The sequence below is a fragment of the Littorina saxatilis genome, linkage group LG8 (genome assembly GCF_037325665.1).
Source record: "Littorina saxatilis isolate snail1 linkage group LG8, US_GU_Lsax_2.0, whole genome shotgun sequence".
In the NCBI taxonomy this organism is placed as follows: domain Eukaryota; kingdom Metazoa; phylum Mollusca; class Gastropoda; order Littorinimorpha; family Littorinidae; genus Littorina; species Littorina saxatilis.
Genome location: NC_090252.1, coordinates 34,677,186 through 34,697,125, shown reverse-complemented (window position 1 = coordinate 34,697,125; position 19,940 = coordinate 34,677,186). Strand labels below are relative to the sequence as shown.

The window sequence follows — 19,940 nt, the reverse complement described above, 5'->3', positions numbered from 1 at the left end:
CCGTGTCGCACACTTATTTCCCTGTCAAGTACCGTACTTTCCGGGTCATAAGGCGCGACTTTTTTCCTCGAGTTCGACCCCTGCGTCTTGTATAACGAAGCGCCTAATCCGTGTATGAAATACGAAAAAATCAAAGAGACCGCTTGAGTACCAGTCAAACAACTTGTGATAATGCATGTTTCAGCTACTAGGTACTGCCCTGCCTTTGATCTGGCCGCACACACAGATTTCCACTCTGTTAAACTCGGTCACTGACCGGTCACTGACCCCGATGCAGGAAGTGTTTCCTCTCTCAGATATGACAGGGGAACCACCTCTCATGGCAAAAACTGGGTCATTGACCCCTGGGAAGAAGGTCGTGTCTTTTAACAAGGCCACCCAGCTATCACAATGCCTTTGGTCACTGACCGGTCACTGACCCCGATACAGGAAGTGTTTCCTCTCTCAGATATGACAGGGGAACCACCTCTCATGGCAAAAACTGGGTCATTGACCCCTGGGAAGAAGGTCGTGTCTTTTAACAAGGCCACCCAGCTATCACAAGGCCTTTGGTCACTGACCGGTCACTGACCCCGATGCAGGAAGTGTTTCCTCTCTCAGATATGACAGGAGAACCACCTCTCATAGCAAAAACTGGGTCATTTTTTTGCGCCCTATTGGCCCCCTGCGTCCAATGGGTGACTGGATTACAATTTTTTTTTTAAAAGAAGGGGGTGCGTCTTAGATAACAAAGCGCCTTGTCACCCGGAAAGTACGGTAGGTTTAATTTGTACACATTAGAAAAAAAGTTTAAAAAAAAAAAGTGATTGCCTACCTACCTACCCTATTTTTTTTGGCTATGTTACCGTAACCACACCTTTTTTTTTTTTTTTGGCCTAAGAAGAAGTCGAGGACTTTTTCAACAAATAATGTTTCAATATTGTTTCTCAGTGCATGTGTGTGTTTGATTGTGTGATTGTATGTGTGTGTGTGTTTGTGTGTGTGTGTGTGTGTGTGTGTGTGTATGTGGGTGTGGGTGTGTGTGTGTGTGTGTGTCTGTATTTGTTTGTGTGTGTGCGTGTTAGATTGTTCGTCTAATAAGACACAATTCCTTTCGGTCCCTTACCTTGTATAGAGAGGATCTGGCGCGCCGGAAAGATTGCATTTTGTTTTGCAAACAAAACCTCTAATCTCGATACGTCTTTCATCTTGTGTAGTTTTGGAAACAGCTGGAATTGTTCTTCGAAGTGTGCACCTGTTGCTATGCTCGACACTTTTAGAAACGTTCCCTTCTTGCTCTTGTCGTGAAACGGGAAGAAATTTAACGCCTCAAAATCAAAATCCTGTGGAGTGGTCGATGTGATAATGCACTCGCAGTAATAAGGCCTCGAACCAGCTTGGGAGTCTCTGCCTATGGCGGCACCAGCTCGTTGGTTGTACGAGTCATTGAAACATGCATCAAAAATGCTTCCTGTGTAAAGATAAAGATTCACACCATTTTAAACACTGCTGAAATGTAACATAGTCATGATCAGTCTAAGGTGGGTTGTTTTTTTGTTGTTGTTTTTGGGGTGTGTGTGTTTTTTTATTTTTACATCTTGACAACATATACCAGATGTTCAATTTTTGGCACAAGAATAATATCATACAATTCATAAGACATTCCTCTCATAGATACAAATCGCGGTTTTAGTATCGACGTAATATTTTTAATTTGTCAATTTTTAAAGTCACGGGTTAACATATCCTCCCTTCTTGTGCTGTAGATGGACACACCGAGGTATGTTTAAAATCTTATCATATTCATTTCGTCAAATAGTATTGAACAATACCCCACGTTATTTAACTTCCAGTAAATTCGTGTTGCATGCCTTTTGCGTTTACAAATGGAGCACAACAACCAAAGCGTATACACGTGCTCTCAAAAAGCAATATAATATCTGATTTGCGTTTGCGTGTATTTGCTATAAAACGACCATGGCCTAAGAGCAAAAAACAACCGGCATTGCTACCTTTTATAGCGCATTCTGCTTCTGCTGTCACGTTCCTCCCAGATTGCACGGTACACGTGATCATGTTCGTCTGTTCTGCCATACAGTGATTGTACACATACTGCACATCTTCTGGACTCACGGTCTGCTCACAAACCCCGTTTTGCGTTACGCATCCCATGTTTGGGTCAACGACCGAGTAAGTTGCTTTGGTGATCCATATATTCTGTGAAGGGCAGTCGAGCTGAGCTGAGAATAGAAACGTAAGCGTGGAATTAGTACATGTAGAGTATGTTGTATTTCATTCCTCCCCGACCGAGTGCGAGAACAGAAGTGTGTAGTTGGATGTGTGGCAGTGTGAGAGTTAAGATATCAGATTTGCACTCCGACAGCAAGCAGGGTAGCTGTGGTCGAACTATATACATCAAAGAAAAGCCTTGTACTATGGAACATTTTATACAACGTACACTATGTGTGTCATACTATCGAGAACTCATTTTACAGTATTTGGTTTCGTGCAATGTTATCAATATTACAGGCTGTTGTGTGTCATTGTGGATGTGTTTCACTAGAACTTGTTAACTCATTGTCTCCCACACTCATTTGGCTCTATCTGACCAGGTACGGATATATATATCGCTCAGATTTTTAGCTTCAGTTGCTTCCTGTAACGTCCATCTAACGCCTGCATACACAGTTCTATACAGTTACTATAATTCTGAGTGACCTGCTGCAGCACAGCTGGTCTCGGCTAGAAAATGGGGGGGGGGGGGGGGGGGGGTAGAAAGTGTTAATATAGTATTCAGTAACATACTATTAAATTATTGATGTAGTTTTCTGTGCATCAGTATGATGATTTTGCTGTCGACCTTTGTACCCCACTATGGAATATAGTGGAATGTTGCAGATATAATATATATATAGACAACATTCTATTTCCTGATTAAGAATAAGGAATGTATAACATGTTGCACCATTCCCTCTCATCTGCTTCAAAGACTCAAAGAAATTATGCGCAGATCATATTATAATACAAGTATACAAGTGCAATTGTTTCAACGCCCCGCAAATTTTTATGTGTACTGGTTTGAATAAGGAAATCACATTACAGTTGTTTGTAAAGGTTTTACTGTTATACAACAGTTCAGATTAACAACGAAACAAACACACACACACACACACACACACACACACACACACACACACACACGCACACACGCACACACGCACACACATACCTAAAGTGTGGATGGTTACCAAAGAGGCGGCACTGGGTGGAGTGCCTTTCTAGTGCACTTGCACTACAACAGCACTGGGTGCAGTACTCGCTCCGGCATCGAAGAATTTTGCACTAAAAAATGCACAAAATTTGACCTATTTCGTCGCCTATAGAGGACAGAAAGAATGTCATTTTGAACATTGTTATGACATTCTTTCCGTCAAAAAAGTCAATTTAACGGTGTTAAATGAAGCGACCATCCACACAATTAGGTTGCCATCCAGAGTTTAGGTTGCCATCCACGTGTGGATGGTTGCCTTATGGTGATTTAGGCAACCAAACCTGTGGAAACGGGGGTACACACATACACACACACACACACACACACACACACACACACACACACACACACACACACACACACACACACCAAGCGCTACGTTTATGACGATGGCGACGTCAATATAGATTAAATATGTTCATACAGTAATGCTAATGTTAATTTCGGTTTTGGTGATGATTCAAAACGAAACTGAACATACCTTCGCTAGTTCCAGCCACGATGCTGATAACAAGCAAAGCCTGAAAAATGTCCATCCTGCAACATATGGCAGTCCACACAATGGTTAAAAAGACAGCCAAGTTTGTCAACCAAACACAAGATTAGCTCTAGCGCGGCATAAACAATTCAAGCAAAATAAAGTTGTCAGAACAAACCGATGTGGGAAATTGCCATGGAGACTTTCCTATGTTCATTTATGAGAGTGACATTAACGTATTAAGCGAAAAGACCTACTCTCTCTTTATCCTCTCTGCCAACATGAATAATATTATGGTGTACAACTAAATCGCACACATTTACGAAGTTATGCGTGCGAAATGCGTGCGAAATGTAAACTTTGAAACATTAGGAAGTATTGTTTCCTGCTTTTCGACTTCTGAACTACCACGGCTGAAGCAGGCAGTCTTGCTAGAAAATTGACATGGCTTTTTTGATTACAAAAATGTCAACATCAGCAACATAGAGCCTGGCTTACTTGTCTGTCGTAGGTTTTCTTAAAGTTGTGTGCTGCTTTGTGTGTATGTGTAGTTTTAAATCCTTCATACACACGGCTAATTACTTCCCGTACCTAGCCTGTTTAGAGACCATATAAGGGCAAGTAAAATTGCTTTGCACAGTATGAGGCCGACAGGAATGCTTCCTTAAAACAAGCATGATCACAGTTCATAAGATACAATCCTCAATAAATTCAACAACTGTAGTATATAAAAGTGTATACTTATGTGCTTCCACTTCCCTAAAGGTGCAACGGTAATCTGGAAACTAAATAAAGCTGTTTGAATTATGCTTTGCACACGGCCCTCCGCGCGCGCGCGCGCGCTGCGAGAGGACACAGCCAACGGAAACGCGAGCGACGAATCCGGGCCCTGTCTGCAAAACCTGTTAAAAAAAACTTCCCCCAAACAGATCCGCGCTATTTTGACAAAAGCAAAAGCAAGCGCACCCTGTTCTGTAAAATTCTGGTTACATAAATATAATATTTCCATTGACGAGAAACATTGGCTCTTGGCAATTAAATGTACAAGCGAGGAAATATTAAAGTTGCTTCAATGGAAATTATTACATAATATTTACCCCACAAACCTTTAACTCCACAAGATAAAGTTGAAAGAAAATCAATCAATCAATCAATATGAGGCTTATATCGCGCGTATTCCGTGGGTACAGTTCTAAGCGCAGGGATTTTTATTTTTTTATTTTTTTATTTTATTTTATGCAATTTATATTGCGCACATATTCCAGGCGCAGGGATTTATTTATGCCGTGTGAGATGGAATTTTTTTTACACAATACATCACGCATTCACATCGGCCAGCAGATCGCAGCCATTTCGGCGCATATCCTACTTTTCACGGCCTATTATTCCAAGTCACACGGGTATTTTGGTGGACATTTTTATCTATGCCTATACAATTTTGCCAGGAAAGACCCTTTTGTCAATCGTGGGATCTTTAACGTGCACACCCCAATGTAGTGTACACGAAGGGACCTCGGTTTTTCGTCTCATCCGAAAGCCTAGCACTTGAACCCACCACCTAGGTTAGGAAAGGGGGGAGAAAATTGCTAACGCCCTGACCCAGGGTCGAACTCGCAACCTCTCGCTTCCGAGCGCAAGTGCGTTACACTAATTTGTGTAGTCTTTGTAACGAAATAGATTATTATGAACACTTTTTTTGGAAATGTAGAAAAATGAAGTTATTTTGGGAACATGTTATTAGATGTATTTTTGTTAATACGAAAGAAAATGTTATATTAACAGAACATAATGCATTGTTTGGTTATTTACCAGGAATGCATACCCCAACAAACAAAATTATAAATCATATTTTGTTGATAGCAAAAATGTGTATCAGCAAGTTTAGATATGGTAAGCCTATTGATTTAAATGTAATGTGTAATTGCAAATTAGGGTTGAGACGTTTGAGTATTTTGTAAATAAAAATGTTTAAGTATATGTGCATATACGTATGTATGTGTGTGTGTGGATACACGATTATGTTGATGTCGCAAATTTTGACACTGCAGACACAACAGCATTGATCATGATTAATACGTTCTTGTCCATTTATGTATTGTAAGAATTCGCGCCAAAAGTAAATGTTAAATTTGCTGTGCCACAGATTAATGTACAGTTAAACATACAGATACCAAGTGTGTTATATAATGTTATTGTTTATCGATTAAAAGGGCACGCTTAAGCGTTTTCCCAAAAGTAAAAAAAAAGTTAAAAAAATAAAAAGCTGTTTGAAATATATTCTCTTTTTGTATATAGATGTTGCCAAGCACATCATTGCGGGGTATGTAATCAATTAACAATTATCCGTCCAGACACAATGTATTTTCATCCATCCTTCAACATTAGCCTTTGAAAGAAAACTAGAATACATGTATTATGATTCACAAAATAAATAGCAGGCACATACGGATGTATAAATACAATCGAACCTGTCCATGCGACCACCTCTCGAACGCGACCACCTGCCCTGAAGGCTCCGTGCACTAGTGAGTGACAAGCACAGATATTTTCTGATATCAGGAATATTATCAGCGTCTTTTCGCACAGGACACTTATCTAAGACGAGATCAGGAGACAAATACTACCATCAAATTGAACTGTACACTTCAGTGTTCAATTTTCTCATACTTAAAGACAACTTTGACTTGCGAATCTTCCGCATCATTCAGAGTGAGTCAGTGAAAATGATAAGTGAATATAAACAGAGAGGAAATAAGGAAATGTTAGGACCTGCAGGTGACCTTGAAGGAGACATATGATACTAATCGATCTCATGTAGTAAATTATATAGTTTGTTTGTTTTCTTGCTATTGTTTGTTTGTCTATTTGTGTGTTTGCTTGCTTGCTTGCTTGTTTGTTTGTGTTTTTAACTGAAAACAATTAGCTCCTCGGGTAGCTACGTAGAGAATAAACAACCGTGTGCTGTTTATATTTCACTTTGTTTTCTTTCTTTATTGGCAGCTCTGCCTAAAATCGTTCTTTCCACATGCGCGCGCACACACACTCACACACGCACACACACACACACACACACACACACACACACACACACACACACACACACACACACACACACACACACACACACACACACACACACATACGCACATACGAACGAGCATGTTTACTCTTATTTCGAGACTGAAATAAATCCAAAGCAAGATAAAAACACGGGTTCGATTCAGTCGTGTGTGTGTGTGTGTGTGTGTGTGTGTGTGTGTGTGTGTGTGTGTGTGTGTATGTGTGTGTGTGCGTGTGCGCGTGTGTGTATGTTTGTGTGTGTGTGTACGTGTGCGTGTGTGTGTGTATGTTTGTGTGTGTGTGTGTGTGTTTGTGTGTGTGTACTTGTGTGTGTGTGTGTGTGTGTGTGTGTGTACTTGTGTGTGTGTGTGTGTGTGTGTGTGTCTTTTAACATACTCGAAAAGGAAAAAAACCACTACGCACATACTCTGTTTGGGTATGGGGTGGGGGTGGGGGAGGGGGGTAGGGGTCTTGCACATTTATATCTACAGACACTCACTGCACAGATACATTGGCATATTGATCTTTACATTTTGCGTTCTTCTATGGTGTGGGTATGTTCATGTTGACTACCTTGTATACTGTCAATTGTGATACACGGAAGGAAATGAATGATTTTTGTTGTTGATAGTTTTCCTTAATTCAAAGCATGACAACGGTTTGATCTTATACGAAAGAGAAAATAATCAGTGGGTGTATTTATTTATTTTGGTTGATCTCACTGCCAAAATGTGACTAGCAAAATGTATTAACAGTTAAGTGATGTCACACACACACACACACACACACACACACACACACACACACACACACTCACACACACACACACACACACACACACACACAGACTCTCTCTCTCTCACACACACACACACACACACACACACACACACACACACACACACACACACACGCGCGCGCGCGCGACCGCGCATTATTACTATAATTTCGAGACTGAAAGATACAGATGAGTTCAAAGCAAGACGGAACACGTGTTTGATTCAGTCGTGCAGATTTATTGAAAAATAAAACGGTTCGTTTCGAGAATAAAGAAACAGATCATCACAAGAACAATTTCTGCTTGGTAGTGTTTAAAGCTGAACAAGAAGAACAATATACGATTCAGAGTAGTGTTTAAAGCAGAACAAGAAGAACAATATACGATTCAGAGTAGTGTTTAAAGCAGAACAAGAAGAACAATATACGATTCAGAGTAGTGTTTAAAGCAGAACAAGAAGAACAATATACGATTCAGAGTAGTGTGTAAAGCTGACCAAGAAGAACAATATACGATTCAGAGAAGTGTGTAAAGCTGAACAAGAAGAACAATATACGATTCAGAGTAAGTGTGTAAAGCAGAACAAGAAGAACAATATACGATTCAGAGAAGTGTGTAAAGCAGAACAAGAAGAACAATATACGATTCAGAGTAGTGTGTAAAGCTGAACAAGAAGAACAATATACGATTCAGAGTAAGTGTTTAAAGCAGAACAAGAAGAACAATATACGATTCAGAGTAGTGTGTAAAGCAGAACAAGAAGAACAATATACGATTCAGAGTAGTGTTTAAAGCAGAACAAGAAGAACAATATACGATTCAGAGTAGTGTTTAAAGCAGAACAAGAAGAACAATATACGATTCAGAGTAGTGTTTAAAGCAGAACAAGAAGAACAATATACGATTCAGAGTAGTGTTTAAAGCAGAACAAGAAGAACAATATACGATTCAGAGTAGTGTTTAAACCAGAACAAGAAGAACAATATACGATTCAGAGTAGTGTTTAAAGCTGACCAAGAAGAACAATATACGATTCAGAGTAGTGTTTAAAGCAGAACAAGAAGAACAATATACGATTCAGAGAAGTGTGTAAAGCTGACCAAGAAGAACAATATACGATTCAGAGTAGTGTTTAACGCTGAACAAGAAGAACAATATACGATTCAGAGTAGTGTTTAAAGCAGAACAAGAAGAACAATATACGATTCAGAGTAGTGTTTAAAGCAGAACAAGAAGAACAATATACGATTCAGAGAAGTGTGTAAAGCTGACCAAGAAGAACAATATACGATTCAGAGAAGTGTGTAAAGCTGACCAAGAAGAACAATATACGATTCAGAGAAGTGTGTAAAGCTGACCAAGAAGAACAATATACGATTCAGAGTAGTGTTTAAAGCAGAACAAGAAGAACAATATACGATTCAGAGTAGTGTTTAAAGCAGAACAAGAAGAACAATATACGATTCAGAGAAGTGTGTAAAGCTGAACAAGAAGAACAATATACGATTCAGAGTAGTGTTTAAAGCAGAACAAGAAGAACAATATACGATTCAGAGTAGTGTTTAAAGCAGAACAAGAAGAACAATATACGATTCAGAGTAGTGTTTAAACCAGAACAAGAAGAACAATGTACGATTCAGAGAAGTGTGTAAAGCTGACCAAGAAGAACAATATACGATTCAGAGAAGTGTGTAAAGCTGACCAAGAAGAACAATATACGATTCAGAGAAGTGTGTAAAGCTGAACAAGAAGAACAATATACGATTCAGAGTAGTGTTTAAAGCAGAACAAGAAGAACAATATACGATTCAGAGTAGTGTTTAAAGCAGAACAAGAAGAACAATATACGATTCAGAGTAGTGTTTAAAGCAGAACAAGAAGAACAATATACGATTCAGAGTAGTGTTTAACGCTGAACAAGAAGAACAATATACGATTCAGAGAAGTGTGTAAAGCTGACCAAGAAGAACAATATACGATTCAGAGTAGTGTTTAAAGCAGAACAAGAAGTACAATATACGATTCAGAGAAGTGTGTAAAGCTGACCAAGAAGAACAATATACGATTCAGAGAAGTGTGTAAAGCTGACCAAGAAGAACAATATACGATTCAGAGAAGTGTGTAAAGCTGACCAAGAAGAACAATATACGATTCAGAGAAGTGTGTAAAGCAGAACAAGAAGAACAATATACGATTCAGAGTAGTGTGTAAAGCTGACAAAGAAGAACAATATACGATTCAGAGTAGTGTGTAAAGCTGACCTAGAAGAACAATATACGATTCAGAGAAGTGTGTAAAGCTGACCAAGAAGAACAATATACGATTCAGAGAAGTGTGTAAAGCTGACCAAGAAGAACAATATACGATTCAGAGAAGTGTGTAAAGCAGAACAAGAAGAACAATATACGATTCAGAGTAGTGTGTAAAGCTGACCAAGAAGAACAATATACGATTCAGAGTAGTGTGTAAAGCTGACCAAGAAGAACAATATACGATTCAGAGTAGTGTTTAAAGCAGAACAAGAAGAACAATATACGATTCAGAGTAGTGTTTAAAGCAGAACAAGAAGAACAATATACGATTCAGAGTAGTGTTTAAACCAGAACAAGAAGAACAATATACGATTCAGAGTAGTGTTTAAACCAGAACAAGAAGAACAATGTACGATTCAGAGTAGTGTCCTAGTGTCTACATTAATATCTAAGAAGTCGCATGAACTTACATGAGCAAAACAACATTGTTAATTTCCCAATGCTTTTAATCTACTAAAAGAAACAAAGCAAAACTCAGAGTTCCTAAGTCAAATATAAACAACTTTGTCGTTCACTCTTGACATGTATCTTTCTAATATGTGACCCTCCACCACGGAATGGGTCGCATGTCACCTTTGCATGATTTTGATATTTTTACATTTGCCTAAAGAGTTTTTTATGATCTATCCAGTGGTGAACCCCGTTTTAGAAAAGAGCAAAAACTGTTTGAGTTATAAGCCTGTGACTAAGGTGACCCTCACACTGTTACCAGACACTCCCCGGACTTATATTGTCAATGTCAATGTAATGTCATTGTTATCGAACAAGACGTAGTGATATAGTTCATGCGACATTACATGACTTGTTTCGATCTGCATACAAAGAGCTGCACTCAAACGCATCTGCCTAGTTTTTCAATGCGCGTAATATTATATCTTTTACAACAACAATTGAAACTGAGAGAGAGAGAGAGAGAGAGAGAGAGAGAGAGAGAGAGAGAGAGAGAGAGAGAGAGAGAGAGAGAGAGAGAGAGAGAGAGAGAGAGAGAGAGAGAGAGAGAGAGAGAGAGAGAGGGGCAGGCAGACAGACAGAGAGATAGAGACAGACACACATACAGGCAGACAGATACAGAGACAGAGACAGACAGGCAGGCAGAGACAGACAGACAGACAGACAGACAGAGGCAAACAAGACAGAGACTAGCAATCATTTTACAACAACAAAAGGCGAGGCTGAAAACGAGAGAGGAAGATAAACAAACACACGGAAGAGAAAAATATAAAGCTATGAGAAAGACATCAGCAAAGAATGATACATATTGTGCAATCACATAATATTGGCTTAACATCGGCACACAAGTATGATGACCAGAAATTCACGTTAAGGCGTCACTTACTGTCTTAACTAATTCTGAAGCTGGTTAACTATTGGTCATATTGTTACCAGTCAGCAGTTCTTCTTCTTCTTCTTCTTCTTCTTCTTCTTCTTCTTCTTCTTCTTCTTCTTCTTCTTCTTCTTCTTCTTCTTCTTTGTTCATGGGCTTAGACTCCCACGTTCACTCATGTTTTTAGCACGAGTAGAATGCGTGTATGACCGTTTTTATCCCGCCATTCAGGCAGCATACGCCGATTTCGGGGGAGGCATGCTGGGTATTTTCGTGTTTCTATAACCCACCCAACTCTGACATGGATGTACACACGAAGGGGGTTAAGTCACTAGCAGGTGTGCACATAAATTGACATGGAAGATCGGAAAAATCTCCACTCTTAACCCACCAGGCGGCAGCGACCGGGATTCGAACTCACGACCTCCCAATTACGAGGCCGACGTCTTACCACCACGCCACTGCGCCCGTCAGTCAGAAGTTCAACTTTCCAGAAAGGCAAAGCATGAAGTTGATAACTAGCAAAATTGAAAAACAAAAGAATTCTGTACTCACCGATACAAGGACAGCACAAAAATACGAATGTTCGCTTATGAAAGCTTCATCAGGAAACAGACAAAAACAAAGGACAACAAAAGGCAAAAGCAACACGGAACGAACAAGGACATGGTTGGAAAAGAAGATGGAGGGGAAAGACAAAAGGGAAGGAACCCTGGCAACGGGAAGAAAATACAGGAGAGATTAGTGGTTATAGGATGTCAATGGTACACGCACACAAACTAACTGTATTTCACATTAATAAGGGTAAAAAGAAATAGGAAAAAAAACACGAAAAAAACCACGAAAGAATAAAATAAACAAAAATAATAAAACTTAACTATAATTATAGTTAGTAAATATTAACTAGCAAAAGACAAGTTCAACGCTTGCAGCATCAAGATGAGTGGACGTCAGAGCTGCTGAGTCCTATGACGTGGATCCAACGTCATTGATGCTTGCGTCACATATCATCTCTAAGGCAGGTTTGGCGATGAGTAGGTGCGACTGAGTCTGCTCATCTGTTGTGACCTTCTGCGGTCGATGGTGAGATCCGGCATCTACAAAGAAGAATCGATAGTATTCAGATGTATTCCTTCGAAGAACTTTCATATTGTAAACGAATGTTTATGTTTAATTATAACGTTCAAGGATAATGTCTAAATTCAAACAAAGTGTTGCAAGGTTCGGAACTTCGCAGACGCAGCGAACCATGGCAGCCCGCATCATCTTTAGGTCAAAGAAAACACAGCATGTCACTCCCCTGCTATACACACTCCACTGGCTGCCGGTGGAACAGCGTATCAAGTACAAAGTCGCTTGTCTGTGTTTCAAGGTCTTCTCAGGAAGTGCCCCTCAGTACCTTTCTGAACTCCTGTACATATACACCCCATCACGCACACTCAGATCATCCGCTGACACCAGGCTACTGAAAGTTGAGCGCTTCAACAGGAAGCAGCACGGAGCAAGAAGCTTCTGTTGTGCTGTACCACCACTCTGGAACTCTCTTCCCTTCTCTGTCAGACACTGCACCTCTCTCAGCTCTTTTAAACAACAGTTGAAAACTTTCTTTTTCACAGAATATTACACCAACCTGGCCTAATGTCTTCTTCATTCCATTTCTGCACATACTCCTCTCCCATAAAGTTGTTATGATTGTTGAGAGTGCACGTGTTAGCTGTGTATGTTTGTATATAATTATATTGTGTGTATTGCATATATGATTATTGTGTGAACAGTTAGTACATGTGGTGATTTGTGTCTGTATGATTAATTTGTTTTATGTAGGTTGTACTTTTAATTGTTCTATTCTGTATATATATATATATATGTTCTTTTGTAAAGGGCCTAGAGCCATAGGTTAGGCACTTAAAAATGTCCAGTTATTATTATTATATGTTAAAACTAAGACAAAATCGCGGTAAAAAAAATCTATCATTTTGAGATTTAACTCATTCCGCAAAATGTTTGTCCATGATCAAGGGACAGAACTACACGGCGGACTGTTGACGGAGATATTTCATGTGGGACAATTATGTTCCGGAGTTTTACCCCCAAGACGACATTTGAGCAACAACAAAAGTTAGGCTACACTATGTAAGCATATAAAGGATACCTTCCTTCGCTTGTAAATGACCATTTTGACGGAGATATTTCATTTGGGACAATGTTCCGGAGTTGTACCACTAACTCCTTGAAAAAAAAAGGAACATTTTCCCCGAGTAAAAAGATGGGCTTCAGGAACCCCGGACAACAGAAAAGTGAGAGAGAAAAAAAAAGAAAAAAAATGTAAAAAGATAAAAGAGAAAGAAAGAAGAACAAAGAAAGAGAAAAAGGGAGAGTAAAAAAAAATATATTTGTTTAAATAACCTACCGAACCCTCGAGCTGAAAGGTGTTATCCAGGGAGCTTGTGTTTTGGTACAAGACGACGGGTTCGGGCTGACCGTGGTCAATGAGAGACATCATGGACGTTGGCCGAGCAAAGTCTTCACTGTAGCCTGCCCTGGGAGGGTCTTGTCTCTGCCTGCAAGACAGGCACAGAATTGAGAGTACATGTACTAGCGGCTGTATCGTAAACATTAAGGAGAAGAATGATGTAAAAATCAGTGCAAGGTATGCTTTATCTTAAAGCTAGCAGGTGTAAAATATCAGAGAGAAAACGACCCATATATAAATCACTCGATGTGGGCTTTAATGCAGTCAGTAAGCCTATAATAATGGTCTGCATTGTCGCACGGACACACACGCAGACTTTACAAACACACGCGCACACAAACACACACGCACAAACCCATGCACACTGACACACACGCATTCACATAAACACACACACACAGACATTAACACTCACACACAAGCATTCACATAAACACACACACACACACACATACACACACACATACACACACACACACACGCACACACACACATACACGCACACATACACACAGACACACACACACACACAATCACACACACAAATATTATGACACACACACACACACACACACACACACAAACAAAATCACACACACACAATCACACACAGACGCACACACAAACACAATCACACACACATACACATACACACACACACAAACACACACACACAAACACACTCACATACACACACAAACACATGTACACACACACACACACACACACACACACACACACAGCAACAGGGAGACAACCTACCAGTAGAAGACGAAGAGCGTGACAGCGATGAGAACGATGAGAAGGAAAATGGTCATCCCTACACCGACCATCGATTCCGGCTCCACTTCCCGCACTGAAATGTACGTTACATGTTCACAATATAATTATGAAGTCAATGAAATTGTGATATCATTTTTTTATTTTTTATTTTTTTTTTAATTTTTTTTTTTACAATTGAAATCGGACAATAGTTATCTAATATATCAAAATAGGTATAACGGTACTCCACGAAGTAATCTCCACTCATCATTTATTTTTCCGCTTCGCTTGCCTGCTTGCATTTCAGAACGATCAGACAAAAAATACAATCACTACATCTGCTATTGACTCGCCTTCTTCCTCAGACTGAAATTAAAGTCAAACACCCGACTAGATCATGCTATTTATCCTCATTGCTTGCTGTTGTTGTTGTTGTTGTTGTTGTACGTGGTGTTGGTGGTGGTGGTGGCGGTGGTTGCGTTTTTGGTTATTGCTGCTGCTGCAGCTGCTGCTACTCTTAATGTTGTCATTGTAATTGGTGTTACTTTACGCAACACAACACATCACACGACAAATAGTTTACCACAATAAATAACACAACCATTACAAATTAGACAAACAGAAGCAAATGATATGTGCTGAAGAGATTGTTGGTTTCACTTACCTTCACCACACTGAAGAGTAAAGGGGCTTGGAGCTGAAAACAAATCATAATTATCATTTTTAACGCAACAATTAGCACTCTTAATACACACAAAAGACGTGTTTATGGTCACATTCATCTACCCCTCCTTCTCATCCAGCTCTGTTCCTGAAATTAAACTTGTTTCCTGAAAGAGAAAATGAGAGAAACTACGAAATTTGAGAGAGAGAGAGAGAGGGAGAGAGAGAGAGAGAGAGAGAGAGAGAGAGAAGAGAGAGAGAGAGAGAGAGAGGGAGAGAGAGAGAGAGAGTGAGAGAGAGAGAGAGAACAGAACAAACAAGGAAACGAGAAAAAAACGGGGAACACAAAAAATATATAAGGAGACAAGAAACCCCCCAACCAACATACAGCCAAAGATCAACAAACAAACATGGCAAATAAAATTCACAAACTCATCAATTTACCTTGTATTGTGAGAATTTGAAGGACATCTGAGTTGCCGTTCTTGACGAACCGGATGTCCAGGCTCCTCACGTGTTCCAGCCCATGCATGCTGGGATACAACTGGATCCCTTCTTCCCAATACTCATTGGCAACCGTGTCCCATATTCTTACAAAGTTGACCGTTGTCTCTTCTTCCCGGACCTTCGTCTCTCTGCTCTCAAGGTTCAGAACTTGAATGTCGAATGCTTGTGGCTTCTTTGCAGTCATCGTGCATTTGCAATTGTATACTTGTGGCCAGTGGTTTTGTGAAGATCTCTTTAACACAGCCTGCCGTCCGTCGATTGAAAATGCTTTACACGGGTCACGACTGTGTTCTGAAAGAAGAATGTAGGATACAATATGATTTTGTATATTCATCTGAGGTTAAAAGCACACTCAGCTTCCCGTGAACCATCAGTTTCTGGTCACAGACACTGTCAGGCTTTGACACACAGTACAAACACCCTTTCGTTTAAACACTCACCGCTTGAGAACATCCTAGGTGCCCTCCGTAAAGAGCGAGCATTTTTCAAAGAATTTATTTGTGCGTGGCCAGACGGATTGTTTAACCCACAAGCGGACGCCTCGTTTTGTCTCCAGAACTAACTTTTAAAATCTAAATAATAAATTGACAGCTTCTTACACAAACATTCTTCAATCTCAAAAGAATTATTTTTTTATCAAGACAAGATCAGTACAATTCGAAGTTTTGAAAGTTTGAAAAAAAGGGAGCCCGGAAGCTGTTAACGCAAGGTCGTGTTTCTCGGCCAAGCAGACGAATTTTCTGCAAAGCGCTTGCTTCTTTGAAGCTAACCGCCGCCAATAAGTTTGTGTGACTCGCAGTCGTTTGTTGCATTTTAGATTCAGAGGTACACAATAACGTGCTATTGCAGGTACAGCGAGTCGCATTGAAATCACAAACTGTGAAAAAAGACAAGTGGATCACACGGGTTCACGATTGCTCAGGGGTAAAATAAACCACAAAATCTGGTGTGTGGTTTACGCAAGCTAAATAGCCATTTAAACGAACTGTGTCATTTAATGCTATTACATGCTGTTGTGTTCCATAAGGTTAGAACTGCTTTTTTCGTGAGAAGATTTAAATCGTTCTGTAAACCATTTGAGGCAGACTGGGCCTTTAAACTCATCAATACTCGGACTGCTTTTTCACTGGGGAAACCGAGCTGCTATACAATACGGCGCTACCCAATTGTTTTTTGTCTTTTTCCCACATGCGTGTGTTTATGTGACCTGGGCGCGTATGCAAAACTGTACGATTGCATGTCCTACGACATGCGCCCCGAAGTTTGATAGCTCTCTGTCCGACAACTTGTATCGTACTGCCGAATTCACAGGCATCGGACAGCCTCCCCGATAGCTAGCGGGGGGATTCCCTTGTTTACGGTCGCTCTGCGCGTGCGCCTGACGCATCAGCTGAGCGGTTGAGGCCTTTCATGGCTGCGCGGCTGGCTCACCCCAAATCGGCGCCACGCAAACAGCTTGATATATGCACCAGACGCGTGAAACCGCAACGCGAGTATCACTTGCGAGACAAGAGGCTAGGCACCCATTCTGTTCGCAAACTGAATGTTGTCAGTTATCACATCCGTCAACAGTCAACTGCAAAATATCGTGCATGCGGAATATGAATTTGTGCATGTATCCCGTCCCCCCAAATCGTTTGTCGTAGAATATTTCTTCTTTCCCGGTAACGCTGCAAACTGATGGCCCCAATCAGTCTTGAAATCAAAGTTATCGTAACGACAACAGTGCTTATCGGTATGGATAGACACCTCTAATTGTATCGTAGGACAGTGCCTACGATAGGCGCTGTCGGTTCTTCATGAATTCCACGACAGGGGGTTATCGGAAGTTTTCTGTTTCTCGTACCGACAAAACCACTGTCGAATCCTTCTTGAATATGGGCCCTGGACTTTTGCTGTAAACATGGAATCTGTATCGTGCGCATGCGTGCACACGGAGATGTTTGGGCACCGAGGAGAGTCTGCATAATGTTGACCCTGGAAAATAAATCCCACGCCAAACGTTGGGGTCCAGCCCACCTCAATAACGACAAACTGGTTTTCAAAACCAGCGCCGCGACCGGCTGAGCTATCTCCCCACCCTGCAAAGAGGGAAAAGGGAAGGTGCATTTTAAATGCATGTTCTGTTCCATGTAAAGCAATTTAAAGCAAGAACCGGCACGGTTGGCCTAGTGGTAAGGCGTCCGCCCCGTGATCGGGAGGTCGTGGGTTCGAACCCCGGCCGGGTCATACCTAAGACTTTAAAATTGGCAATCTAGTGGCTGCTCCGCCTGGCGTCTGGCATTATGGGGTTAGTGCTAGGACTGGTTGGTCCAGTGTCAGAATAATGTGACTGGGTGAGACATGAAGCCTGTGCTGCGACTTCTGTCTTGTGTGTGGCGCACGTTAAATGTCAAAGCAGCACCGCCCTGATATGGCTCTTCGTGGTCGGCTGGGCGTTAACAAACAAACAAAATTTAAAGCAAGACAGATCCCTGCAGAGGAACTCCCTGGGAGAAGAGTATGCAAATACTAGGACATACACACACAATGGACAGTCTGGCTATTTCCTGAGCAAAATGTTTTTTTATCGTTGGCTTTTTGTTTCCTTCTTTCTTTTATATTCATTTTTACATTTAGTCAACCCGTCGCGATATAACCTTCGTGGTTGAAAACTACGTTAAACACCAAATAAAGAAAGACATTTAGTCAAGTTTTGACTAAATGTTTTAACATAGACGGGGAATCGAGACGAGGGTCGTGATGTATGTGTGTGTGTGTGCTTGTGTGTGTGTGTGTGTGTATGTATGTATGTATGTATACACATGTATGTATGTATGTATGTATGTATGTATGTATGTATGTATGTATGTATGTGTGTATGTATGTATGTATGTATGTATGTATGTATGTGTGTGTGTGTGTGCGTGTGTGTGTGTATATGTTACAGTCAAAACGGGAAATCAGTCATTACGGGTAATGACTAAAAGTTTTAGTCATTTCCGGAAATGACTGATTTGATCAGTCATTACCGGAATTGCCTAAAATCTTTAGGCATTACCCGTAAATGACTAAACTTTGTGAATATTTTTTACCCTTATTGCCTGACTGCTAGTCATGTTCAGTCATTACTGGTAATGTCTAGAGCATATTTTTAGTCATTTACGGGTAATGACTAAAGATTTTAGGCATTTCCAGTAATGACTGATCAAAACCGTCATTTCCGGAAATGACTGCTAGTCAAGAAAATGCGGAATGTGAATACTAGCTCACTCGGCTTTCTGTCGATTACCAATACACATTATGTGAACTCTTGTTAACTGTATGATTCACGATCACACTCGCTGAAGCACAGAAAGAGTTTGTAGATCAACACAGCCAGTATGTGTGTGTCTGTGTGTCTGTGTGTCTGTGTTTTTGTGTGTGTATGTATGTGTGTGTGTGTGTGTGTGTGTGTGTGTGTGTGTGTGTGTCATTTACTTCAATTTTCCATTGATTTATTCTATTTTACTCCAGATTTCTGTTCAATTTATCGAATGTGTATTTGTCATTACAGCGTCAAAGTGTGTGTTCAAGACGGTTTAGTTGCAAGGGGTATTGACAGGGGGAGGGAGAGAGAGAGAGAGAGAGACAGAGACAGAGAGACAGACAGACAGGCAGAGAGAGAGAGACAAAGAGAGAGAGAGAGAGGCACAGACAGAGAGAGAGACACAGACAAAGACAGAGAGAGAGATAATTCCATTTTCTTTAAATTTCTGTTCATTTTATCTTTTCTTTATTCCAAATTTCTGTTCATTTTATCTAATGTGTATTTGAAATAAAAGATTGACAAATGTTTAACATCAGAGTTGCGAATAGATTGAGAGATTATGCGGTTCGGGGTTTGAGCGCTTTATGGCGAAGGGAGTGCGTTCTATATAGCATTTCTATTGGCCGATCTGAGAAGTACACGCATTTAGTGCGCGTTTTATAGCAATTGGCTTTCGCACACACGGGTCCAACCTTCGTGTCTACCACTCTGTGTGTTTTATAGCCTTTACAACCAAATAAATTTAATGTGTTTTTGCTTGATTTTTGAATTATTACTAAGTTTAATATTGACTTATGTTAAATATTGTATGGAAACACAATATCATGCATAATTGGATAAAAATTAGATGATTGTGGGGGAGCAAACTATGAAGACTCACAATTTTTGTAATAATGGGATTCATCTCAGAACATTTAGTTCATGTTCAGTCATTACTGGTAATGTCTAGAGCATATTTTTAGTCATTTACGGGTAATGACTAAAGATTTTAGGCATTTCCAGTAATGACTGATCAAAACCGTCATTTCCGGAAATGACTAAAAG

General features: G+C 40.3%; 1 protein-coding gene and 1 long non-coding RNA gene across 2 annotated transcripts in view; both read right to left on the bottom strand.

The window, feature by feature from the left end:
• Positions 1-19,940, bottom strand: part of LOC138973392 (uncharacterized) — a 107,538-nt gene that overhangs the window by 57,053 nt on the left and 30,545 nt on the right. The gene's annotated exons all lie outside the window — the stretch shown is intronic.
• The window catches only part of LOC138972285 (uncharacterized), a 14,138-nt gene continuing 5,080 nt past the window's right edge, over positions 10,883-19,940 (bottom strand). Inside the window, exons 6-10 of the mRNA XM_070344989.1 lie at positions 15,545-15,898; positions 15,102-15,134; positions 14,438-14,531; positions 13,613-13,763; positions 10,883-12,299 (exon numbers count right to left, since the gene is read on the bottom strand). Coding sequence (XP_070201090.1) covers positions 12,216-12,299; positions 13,613-13,763; positions 14,438-14,531; positions 15,102-15,134; positions 15,545-15,898 — 716 coding nt within the window. The 3' untranslated portion in view covers positions 10,883-12,215. The remainder of the gene's footprint in view (positions 12,300-13,612; positions 13,764-14,437; positions 14,532-15,101; positions 15,135-15,544; positions 15,899-19,940) is intronic.